A 12,312-nucleotide genomic window follows, 5' to 3' on the forward strand; every position below is an offset into this window, starting at 1 on the left:
GCAAATACTTGAGCGACCTTTGGGGTAATGAAGTACATCTAGAGACAGAGAGATCCTTCATCAGCTGCAATTGTTAACTAAATGGATACTACCCATTCATTCAGGGCAGAAAGAACTGCTATGATAAGTATTGGTTGTATCAAACTGTATTAATTACCCTAATTCAGAAACAATATTATGTGTGTTCTTAGGCATCGATAAAAATAAAAATACATGAATATATTTACTTTTTAATGCCTTATATACTTATATATACTCACAACTTGTTAATACATAAATTCATACATGTATACACATTTTTCTGATCATTCTAAGGCCTCCATTTTTACGTAAATTAAATTACATATGTAAATTGTTAAGTGTGACAGCACCCAGTAAGTGCTCATTAATGACAGGTATTCTATTAACAACAACAACATTAATTTTCACAAGTATTACACTTTACAAACTATGGACTAGCAGGTGTAATGTATTGTTAATCATTACTCATGGCTAATGAAACCCCAAGACAATTGTAAATTAGCTAATGAGATTTAGGTCCTGTTTGTATCTAGGAGCATTTAATTCTGTTAATTCTTTCACTGCAGCTTACCCAAACAACAGAAGTAGGAGAGATACAGCGCTTAGGTTGTTTTCACTGTAGAAGGCAGGTAACTTGAAAATTGCAATGACACCAACTGAAAATGCTACAGGCACCAAATAGAAGGCCTATGGGAATATGTAAAACTATGTTTAATACATGGCAAATATTTTTTAAAAAAAATCAATAGCCCATCTAGTTTAAAACTGTAACAAACTGAACTAGAAACACTTGAAGAAATGAAGTTTTATCTATGCTCTTGTTGCTTGTAACATTCAGTTCATTTTACATTGATTTCACTCTAGAATTTGTCTCCTGCAATAGGAGGTCAAGCCAGTCTCCATCTTTATAGAGATTCTCAGAGTCCCTGGTGCTCCTCCCTCCAGGCTTTGAGACTTGGGATCATTTGGTGACAAAGGTTCAGTGAGAAAGATAAGACAGCCAGGTATCTTTGTATTCGATGCAGCCCTCCAAGTATTGATTTTATTTTGAGTGCTGGAACTCTCTCAGATGGTTGATTTCTAAGGCTTGGTTATCAGTGTGAGCCACTCTGTGCAAAACAGCAGGGCAGTGGGTACCACACATTCTTAGAATCACAAGGATATGAACAAAGAATTCAGTGTTTCATCGGCAAGCAGACAGAGTAAATGCTGAGGGTTTGCAGCAAGATGTACACAGTGAAAGAGATGGGAATTTAATTAGGGAGGAAAATCTCCTAAAATTGGAATGAGAACCAGAATCTAAGTAGTAAGTAGCCCTTCACAGAAGTGTGTACTTTAAGCTTTCTTGACATATTAAAGCTCCTATTAGGTCCAGAGGAATCATTACCATTTTTTTTTAGATCTGACTTCTACAACAATCACATTTCAGACCTCATTGGATACATTAACCAAACGGAGAGGCAGTTAATTACTCTGCAACCCTGCAAGCCAATGACAATTTCACCATAATCTCCAGGCAAATACATACCCATCCTGGGCTTTTGGCCATACTGACACATTTGGAGTCAAGAAAAACCATCTGAATTTGGAACTATTTTAGGCAAATAAGAGAGTTATCAATTAAATTCACCCTTTATTTTCCCTACTAATCTCTAATGTGTTATTCAGCAGAGGCTACTACTTCGAATTTTTCACTATTAGTTGATGAAATTTTTATAAGCTTGCTTACGTGGTACCACTGGGCAAGGCTATTCTGCTCCTAAGCTTCCATTTCTCCACAGTAGTGGTTCTCAAACTTCGATGTGCTTAAAATAACTTGGGGGAGCGGTTGTTAAAAATGCATATTCTCCATGCTCCACTCCCAAGATAGGGACCTCTTAAGCCCGGAGTGAGGACCAGCAATCTGGATTCTAACAAATGTCCTGGGGAATCTGATATAGAAGGTCCTCAGACCACAGAGATAAGGGCAAGGCAGGTGGATTTCTCTTTCTTCCGACCGCTGGACGAATATAAGCCTGATGCAATTTTTTTCTTAATTTATTGTCTTTGTGGCAATAATCGGAGCAAACCAGGGCAAATAAATCTCAAATATAAAACTGTCTTCTACCCAAATCGGTCCTGTCTTTCTTGCAAAGACACAAGTTACTCACCATGTCATAAATGAAGTTTGTCACCCAGTAGCATGTGACACCAATGCCTGAAATGTGCTGCAGCTGCTTGGCTTTGTTCTGATGCTCCCGCACGACATAGGTGACAAAGCTGGCAGTGGTGACAGAGTAGCCCAGCAGGATGGAGAGCGCCACTAAAATATCGATTAAGCTGCTCATTCTACGTTGAGCAATAGGGAGAGGAGAGCACACATAAGTTTTGGGAACTCTTTTCTTTTCAGAAAGATTCATGGCTAAAGCCATCAACAAAACAGTGCAAGAGTTGGCTGTGACACAAATAAGTCTTCTTGCAAGGCAGCCAGATAATATCTTCTACATGACTTGGCTGTGACCCTGGGATAAATGTAGCTTGAGTGCATCTGAATTGACTAGGGATATTTGATGGAAAAACCTCAGTCAACAAGGGCTATAGGGTGTATGCAAGAGATATAGTTCTTGAGCATAGAAATCGTACTTAAATGCTATGCAGGGAAGTTGAAATGATGAAACACTTATGCACTTGACTTACAAAAGCAGGAGATTCTGTGAATCTACAGTCAACAAGCTCTACTTGGCAACCTCACTCTACACACTTTCAGAAACCTCCTTTTATCCCAGTGAGTGACTTATATTACCCGCTCTTCTAGATTGACATTCATTCAGATACAACTGTGATTTCCAATTATAGCACTTTATACAAAGGTTCAATAAGCCAAGGAGAAAAGAGTCATGCCATATATGTCTGCTTACGTGGCTTGTTCTTGGTCTTGCACTCCTGGATAAGGATGGCTATACAAGATGATACCTTAAAGAAGAAATGGTTCTTTTCATTAGTAGGTATTCAGTTAATCAGGAATACCAATTTTTATGCACACTACTATGTATAAAATAGACAACTAATAAGAAGCTGCTGTACAGCACAGGGAACTCTACTCAATACTCTGTAATGGCCTATATGGGAAAAGGATCTAAAAAAAAATGAGAGAGTGGATATATGTATATATATAACTGATTCACTGTCCTGTACCACTGAAACTAACACAACAAAATCAACTATACTCCAATAAAAATTTTAGGGGGCTTCCTTGGTGGCGCAGTGGTCGACAATCTGCCTGCCAATGCAGGGGACACGGGTTCGAGCCCTGGTCTGGGAAGATCCCACATGCTGCGGAGCAACTGGGCCCGTGAGCCACAACTACTGAGCCTGCGCGTCTGTTGCCTGTCCTCTGCAACAAGAGAGGCTGCGACAGTGAGAGGCCCGTGCACCGCGATGAAGAGTGGCCCCTGCTCGCCGCAACTAGAGAAAGCCCTCGCACAGAAGCGAAGACCCAACACAGCCAAAAATAAATAAATAAATTTATTAAAAAAATTTTTTTAAAAAAAGTACCAATTTTTATTTATTTATTTTTTTTAAACATCTTTATTGGAGTATAATTGCTTTACCATGGTGTGTTAGTTTCTGCTGTATAACAAAGTGAGTCAGCTATACATATACATATATCTCCATATCTCCTCCCTCTTGCGTCTCCCTCCCACCCTCCCTATCCCACCCCTCTAGGTGGTCACAAAGCACAGAGCTGATCTCCCTGTGCTGTGTGGCTGCTTCCCACTTAAAGAATTTTACTTTGGGGATACTCTTTTAAAGGAAAATGATGCCCCCACCCCCTGCCAGTCTCATCAATGCCATACAATTGATGGTACTCCCACACACACAAAAAGCCCAAAACAGTTTTTCACACTGTGCATGGAATTTTGGGGGAAGGGGCAAGAATTTACACTTCTTATATAGCATGTTTCCCCTCTACTACATTTAAGTCATTGTTTTCCAGTTTCTTCTCTCCATCTGGTAATATGGATGTTTGTATTCAGTAGCACTTTAGAAATGCATGACATTTAAAGAAGCACCTCAAAGGGAGACCAATTATATGAGGATCTCCTGAAGAACAGACATTTTCCACCCCCATCCGTCTTCATTGTGCTATTGGCTGTCATAGGGAAATACTGTAGCCTGAGAGGATCCCTTCTCCTCCTTTACTGCTTCTGAGATGCCTATTGTTCTAGAACTCTACCAAGAGTAGAGCTTGGGAACTTCAGCCACTCTGGAGGGATTTTCACTGAGACATAAAGATCCAAAATGATTCAGAGAAACTAGCTGGCTCCAGAAAAGTAGTCACTTAACTCCAATGCAGTCCTAAATTATCTGTATCTCCAAGGGTTGGTTATACTTTCTGCGTATAAATGTAAGCAAGGTTCTTTCCTCCCTTTCCTTACAGGACTCTGGTTAGCCAGAGTCAAAATGGGCTGACAAGTTTTGCAAAGGGCCACAGTGTGAAGGCAAACCCTATACTGTCTGAGTAACTTTGGAAAAGAACTAGGAGTGAGGATATCCCTTAAGTACTTTTTCCTATAAAGTCATAAGCTGAACAAGAACTTTCTCACTACTGCTCACATAGTATATGTTCATTATATTAGGATATTAAGGCCCTTTGATAGCACCCAAATATTATAGATTATTCTAAAGTTATATTATTTCCATTAACTTAAATTTATAACTTTTATCAAGTAGAGTGTGACATATTTTGAGGTTGAAATCTGCAATTGTTATTTATTGAAGAAAAAATATAATATATAGTTAAATCAAAACAAAGAAACTACCAGCAACAATAATCAATTTGACTGATAATTTTAATCACATCATTGAGGGAATGCACTTCTCTTATCTTTTGTGTAAATTAATGGGCTCTCTTTTTACTGAGATTCAATTTTCTTTGGGCCCTACTTAAACCTTGTTGCTGGATTATAACATAGGCAAGGAGAAAACATTTCTCTTAGTCCTGATCTGTATTTCAGAATCAAGAAATACTCTATTTCACCAGAGGAATATTTACAAATACATTTACTCCAATATGAGAAATGCTGCTAAACCAATTTTTTTTTACAGATCTTTAGCGGAAACATCAAGTACATATATTAGGGTTTGGAATCTATATCACAATCTTTTCTGTGGGTTCTACAGCATCCAGCATAATGTCTTAAGTACAGCGATTAGTCAATGAATGCTTATTGACTCGAATAAAATCTTACAATTTCAATTATTTCCCCCATATACAATACACATTAAAAAGAACACATTTTCTGTTATTTCTACATGTGTAAACCTAAAATGAGTAACTTCCCATTGACCACTGCTAGTAATGTAATAAGAATAAACATTAGGGTGGAGGGAACAATGTGTCAGTATTTTTGGAAAAGAGCCTGGTTGTGTAGCATTTGTTAGTGAACACAAGTAAATCTGTATTCTAGGGGAAGAAAGAACAGAACTTTCATGTTAAATTAACCACTAGAGGGAACCACATGAATATAACAGATACTGACATTGCAAAGGAAAGCTAATTAAAAGATTTTTATTAGCATGTTAAAATTCAAAGAGAATCAATTTTACAGCTAAAGCAAAATCTCAACTCATGTAGAATCCAACAAAGGTGGCTTAAAACAGGTAGTGTAGTAGGGAGAGGCGGCAGGAGAATAATTGAGCTGATTTTTAAAGACAACATTATCATGGCAGATCCCATACATGCATTACAAAACAATAAAAGCATTTTAAGGTGACATGGATTTCTTTTCTGAAAGAAAACAAACTCCTTCCAGAGAAGGTGGAAAGCTACCACTTTCATAATAAGCCTATATGAGAAAAGTTAATAAAAAACAGAAGGCACACTAGTACTAATCTCTATATAACTCAAGCTAAGCCTTATTTTTAAATTAAAAACATTTCCTTTTAGGGTCAATATGAAGCTTATGTTCCAGAATTCTTAATTCTTTAGACTATGTAACTTAAAAATACACTTGTAGGGGCCACAACAAGCCTGCTGGGATCCAGAGTGATCCAGACTGCTTTCATCTTGGTAAAGAACACTAATAATAAATGAAACCTCAATATAGGTTTCAAAAGCTGATCCTTCAAAAGTGGCATTGTCTCTTTTTCTTACCTACATACCTTTGCAACATTTCCTCCTAGTCATTTCTATGGTTCTTATACTTTCATTATCCGTCATGGCAACAAATGTCCTTTGCTCTCAATAAGACATCCTACTGAAAGTCAAGTGTTCAGTAGTGTTTCAAACCAGGCTATACCAGACCCACCTGGCTTTAGTCATCCTTTAACTTAATTTACCACTTTTGACTCCACACTTTATTGATGCTCTAGGTCTAAGGACTATCTATCAATCTTGTTATTTTCTTCAGGGCTCCTGCTGCTAGGAAAATGCGAAAGCAGTTGGGGAAAAATACTGTTTTCTCTTAAACGAAGACTCTGACAGATTCTGTTCCTAGAATAAGTATGTGACTCTACAGTTTACTTCTACGATCACCAGAACGTGCAGCACATGCTATTATGCCCAACAGTAGGGAAATGAAAGAAAAGTAGACAACGGCATTTCTTTGTTTTTAATAGTCTGTTAACCTATTTATTAGGGTAGAAACTGTTGGCCAGCAGATAATTTACTCTATTTTCTCCATCTTTATTATTATTATTTTTGGGGATCAGTATGGGAAAATAATTTAAGCAAGGCTTAAGAAGATGGAATGGTCTGATGAAGAGTAATTGAATTAGAAAACAAATAAGTCTCTTTCAAATTCCAAACCCTTTTTAAAAACTATGTGGAAGCTTCTTGGGAAACCCCACTAAAGTAGACCTTGCTGAGTATAGAGAAGTATTAGGAAAATGAAGAGGCAGGAGCCAGGCACTTCTGATTCCCAGAGAAATAGCAGTAGGAAACAATACTACTCATCCTGAGAGGGAGCTAAGGATTAGCAAAGTTTTATACAAAGCAAGTGTCATTACGGTAAGTACTCAGTTAATGGTAGCACTTCTTTCCTGTTAGAACTTCTTAGCTTACAAGTTTTGTTTTCACATTTAGATTTGTGTACAATATTTATTGACATTGTTATTTTAATTTTTAGCCTATATACAAGTAAATAGTTATAAAATATTTTCCTATGAGATATAACTACTAGGTGTGAGAGCACAAATAAGTGGGAAGTCAGCATTATTATCCTGACTTGATAAATGAGGAAACTAAGTTAACCTGAAATTAAGGGGATTATCCAGAATGTTCCATCTGGTGGTAGTTACTACTTCCAACTCCTTTTAAAGATCTGTGATCTAAATACCATAAAATAGCTGCCACTGGGAGGAAATGGCATCTAGTGCGCATTTTCATGTGGACACTAGCAAAAGCTGCAATACAAGAAACTTCTAAGTAAGTAACTTTACCATGTCGGGCAGCATCGTCTTTTGACATGTTAACTCGCAGGAGGAAATTATTCAAGCTGTTGAGGTACGCTGGAAGGGAGTGATAGCCTTCCGGATCATACCATACCTGTTAAGATTCCGAAAGAAGGCAAGATCAGTGTGGTGTTCAAATAAATCAGGCAGTCTTTACATCTTACAGCCTATAGAATTTATATTTAAAATAAGGGCATCAATTTCCCAGTAACTTATTTCATCTTGGCAGATTATGAACCATCCACCAGTGTTGACCACAGAACTCTAAGTTTCCAACCTAGAGATGGGCAGAGATTGGGAAAACATTTTTTTTTTTTCCCTGCGTGAGAGCACCAAGTTACTAGCTATTCTAGCTAGACCTTCTCTAAAGTGAAAGCTTGAAATAAACAGAAGACTTCATTATTATCTTCATTTCTGTGACTGGACTGTAGTGATTCTGGAACTAGAACTAGGGCATTCTGTCTCTCAGTAATAATGATAATAATAATAATTAAAAAGCAACTGGCATATAGGCCAGGCTGTAGAAAGAAAGTAAATACATATATAAGCATTGTGCCCTTAGCAACATGATTGATAATCTTGAAATACCCCCACTAACTTTCTATTCCTAGTTGTAACCCACAAGAAAGTGAGTTAGTTCATCTGCTATGTCAAAAGCAGAGGGATTTAAAATACTGGTATACCTCAATTCAAGAAAGCCAGTTGGTAATTCAAAATTACAAATCTGATTTAGAGAGAAATTATTTAATATTAGAACTCCCTTACTCTATGTGTGGAGAGAGGGAGAAAAGGAACCAAGCGTGGCTGGGGGTGGGGGTGGACATTCAAGTCCCTAGCACTACTATTTAGTTTCTATATGACCTTATAAAACCCAGCTAAAATAGACTCAATAATATCTATCTCTTAGGGATGTCGTGAGGATGTGTACGTAGTTTGTATAAAAGGTGATACTAGTTCTTGGTTTATAACAGTCACTAAATGAATATTATTTTCTTCACTTCCCCCAAGGTTGTATACATCTCTTACTACCAAATGAGAAATATGTGAAGAACAATTTAAAATTTAAAGACTACTTGTGATCATATGTGTAATCATATGTGTCTGATTCTGTGACTCTAGCTTGTTTCAAATTCAAAGCATAGGTACAATCTAGAAGAAAAAAAGTCAACAGGATTATTTATATCCACCAAATTCTAAGTTTCCATGTTCTTTGGAAAGCAAAGCTAAACACATATGACACATGTACAAGGAAAAATGCATAAAACATTAATGTATAGTTTAACAAAAAATTATAAAGGGAGTATACCCATCACTCAGGTTGAGAAACAAAATCGCCAGCATCCAGAACGTCTCCCTGACACTCTGTGTTCTTCCAAACCACAATGTGCTCTCTCTCTCCCCTAGACAATATGGTTGTTTTGCCTACTCTCAAAGTTTATGATACATGCAATTATAGTTGTGTATTCCTTTTTGTTTTTTCTTTTGCTTACTAATAATGTTTGGAAGAGTTAGTCTGCTTGTTGTATGGAAATGAGTTCATTCATTTCCATGGCTGAAAGTTCTGTTAAATGAGTATATAACAATTTGTTTATTTATTCTACTGTGTATGGACATTTGGGGTTGTTTTTTCGGCTAATATGAGAAATATTACCACGCACATTTTTGTATATGTATCCGGGTACTTGTGTGTACACGTTTCCCTAGGATAAATACACAGGACTGGAACCACTGTAGTATGGAGTATGCATTATTCCAAAGTGCTTTTCAAATCTACTGACCCATGTCTTGTTTTTACCTCATGAAAATGCTTGAACATTTCAAGTTCACATTCTCATTTGTATGACATCCCAAAAGAAAGATCACAATTTACCTTGGCAAGTGTTCTATTAGCAGGAACTGCTGTTATATCAAAACGAAGGTCTTTAGTCAAAGGCAGCCCAAAACTCCAACCTCCATATCTATATAGAAAAATTGTTTTAATGGAGAAAATATTCATAAATAGATCTAAAATGTTTAACTAAGAGCTCATTTTTTTTCTTTCCATCAGGAACACATTTACAGTATGAAATAAATACTGTCTGACAAATGTTTTACAGTTTTATCGATTTCTTTTATCATATTTTAGTTTAAAGCATACATTATAGCTAGAAGTTCATGGACTCTTAAAAATAAAAAGTGGATTAAAAAAATTCAAATAGTAATTTTAAGGATAGATTAGTTTAAATATCCACCAAATTAAGACTGGGTTAAATAAATAATGGTGTAGTTACACTAAAATAATTTTCTTGTAACTGTTATCCTAAATGTGATGCTATACAGCTATATTTTTGACATGGAAAGAACACTATAGCACATTCTTCACTTAAGAAGTAGGTTTTGGAATGGTTTATTTATAATAAACCTCATTTTGTTGAAAATATTTACATGCGTATTCATGTGTACTTACCAACTATCCCCCGCAGCTTTATTAAGACATAATTGACAAATAAAAAGTGTATATACTTAAGGCATACGAATGCTTTGATATATGTACATCTTGTGAAATCATCCCCACCATCAAGCTAATTAACACAGCCAGTATCACACATAGTTACCATTTTCTTGTACGTATGTGTTGAGAATTCTTCAGGTCTACCCTCTTAACAAATTTCAAGTAACAATACAGTATTCTTAACTATAGTCACATTGCTGGACTTAGACCTCCAGAACGTATTCACCTTGCATTACGGAAGCCTTGTACCCCTTGACCAACATCTCCCCGTTTCGCCCTTCCCCCCAGACCCTAGAACCCACAACTCTACTCTCTGCTTCTATGAATCTGACTATTTTGGATTTCATATATAAGTGAAACCATGCCATGTTTGTCTATTATTTCACTTGGCATAGTGTCTTCCAGGTCCATCCATGTCATTGCAAATGTAAGCCTGCCACACTTACCTCTGTGGCAAATGTTCAGGTGGCTTAGGAACATGCCTGTGGCTTTGCTATACAAAAAGACATTTTATTCACATGCAGATATCATACTCCAAGTTTTGAGATATTCATATTGGAACTCAGGACAACTGTCACCAAAAGCCACACCTTAAAATTCTGCAAGCTGGCACAATCTAGTCAACAACTCCACTTTCGCTTCGAGAAAAAAATATGTACACGTTTAACAATACATTTTTGAGGCCTAAAACAATGCTTTTCAATGTGCTCAAATAAATCTTAATTTAGAGTCATCAAATTAATTTACTTAAATTTTAATATGTAAGGCTGTTTAGATAAAACAGAATTTACCCATATAAATAATCAATAGAAACTTGCATTTATTGTCACAAATTCAAAAGACAGTTACTATTAAAATTAGAAAGCATGATATTCTAAATTAAACATGTTATAAACAGAGTATTTTTACCTTTTTTGCATAAACTTATTGGCAGTTGATATAAGATAGTTTTCCAAGTGGTGGTCAGTGAGGTTATAAATTAGATGGGAAGAATAAGTTCTTCTATGAGGTGGAGAATAGTTAAATTTAGGACATTCCTGAAAAATAAGGTTAAAAAAAGTTCTCTTTGGACAATTCTGTACAAATTAAATAGACAATGTCAAGGAGCTTCAGTTTTATGGTCTGTCTATTAGTGCAACTGGTACAGTGTGAAAAGAGTGTCCTCTGCCTCTAAAGAGCTTTGAAAAGGAAGTCATCTTGCCTATGCCAAAAAATCAGAACAAACATTTATTATTTATACAGAGAATATACATGTGTTTAGGACTTGCTTAAAGCCAAAAAAGAACACAAGTTAATTAATGTTCAATATTTCTTTCACTGTACTGACAAGCTTGATATGTTTGGAGAATAACATTAAACGTTAAGATGACTTAAAATTCCCTCAATAATTCACAGGGAAGAGAAAAATGTTTGCCCCAAATTGAAAAGATAACATTAACAGACATAGGTTCTCAGGGATGAACAGCAGTGGATAAAAAGTTTGTGTTATATTAGTTTTAAGGTACCAACCTAGGTGTCAGAACCCAATTTTTCCCATATCCAAATCCAATCTTTATATATATATGTCTTATATATATGTATATATGTGTCACTTATACATATACAAGTTGCAAAGACAGTACAGAGAGTCCCTGCATGCCTTTCACCCAGATTTCCCCACTGTTAGCATCTTACATTACCATCATACATTTGTCAAAATTAAGTGCCTTGGTACATTACTATTAACCAATCTCAGAGCTTACTTTAAACCACTTATTTATGTGTTCGTAGCTTTCTGCACTTCCTGACTACTAACTTTTCATTGAAGTGTCCCATGCTTCACTGCCATGAACTTTAGTTTGGGAAAAGCCTAGCACTTTGCCAGTTTTTCCTTCCATCTTTCACATGGTGTTCCAGAGCCTGAGGCTAGCACCACATGTGTATCAAGAGCATAATGTTGCAGGTTGCTCTAAAAAATGAAGGCTGAATTTCACCTTGCATCAAGTTGTATCAACTTGAAGATCACATTCTATAATGCCACTGGTTTCATAAACAGAGATATCCTTATGTATGCAACTTAATTTTTAGCTTTAACTTTTTATTGACTTATACATACAGAAAAGCACACATATTATAAGGATACTGCTTGATGAATTTTGACAAACTGAACACACCCTTGAACCAGCAACTGGAACAGAACAATGCTATTACCCCAGAAGCCCCCTCATCACGCTTCCTTCCAATCCTACCACTCCCATAGTAACCAGCACAGAAGAGTTTTTCCCGTTTTTGTATTTTATATAAATGGAATTGTATCATATGTACTCTCTCGTATTTGGCTTTTTTCACTCATCATTTGTTTCTGAGAATATGATGTGTGTAGTGTA

The 12,312-nt window shown here is 36.3% G+C and overlaps 1 protein-coding gene across 1 annotated transcript in view; it reads right to left on the minus strand.

The window, feature by feature from the left end:
- Positions 1–12,312, minus strand: part of ABCA12 (ATP binding cassette subfamily A member 12) — a gene marked incomplete at both ends in the record, with an annotated part of 179,106 nt that overhangs the window by 19,036 nt on the left and 147,758 nt on the right. The window contains 6 exons of the mRNA XM_082840648.1: positions 593–708; positions 2,172–2,349; positions 2,919–2,973; positions 7,444–7,549; positions 9,326–9,413; positions 10,856–10,983. Of these exons, the coding sequence (XP_082696774.1) occupies positions 593–708; positions 2,172–2,349; positions 2,919–2,973; positions 7,444–7,549; positions 9,326–9,413; positions 10,856–10,983 (671 nt within the window). The remainder of the gene's footprint in view (positions 1–592; positions 709–2,171; positions 2,350–2,918; positions 2,974–7,443; positions 7,550–9,325; positions 9,414–10,855; positions 10,984–12,312) is intronic.

The sequence above is a fragment of the Leucopleurus acutus genome (assembly GCF_964270905.1).
Source record: "Leucopleurus acutus genome assembly, chromosome: 6".
Lineage (NCBI taxonomy): Eukaryota > Metazoa > Chordata > Mammalia > Artiodactyla > Delphinidae > Leucopleurus > Leucopleurus acutus.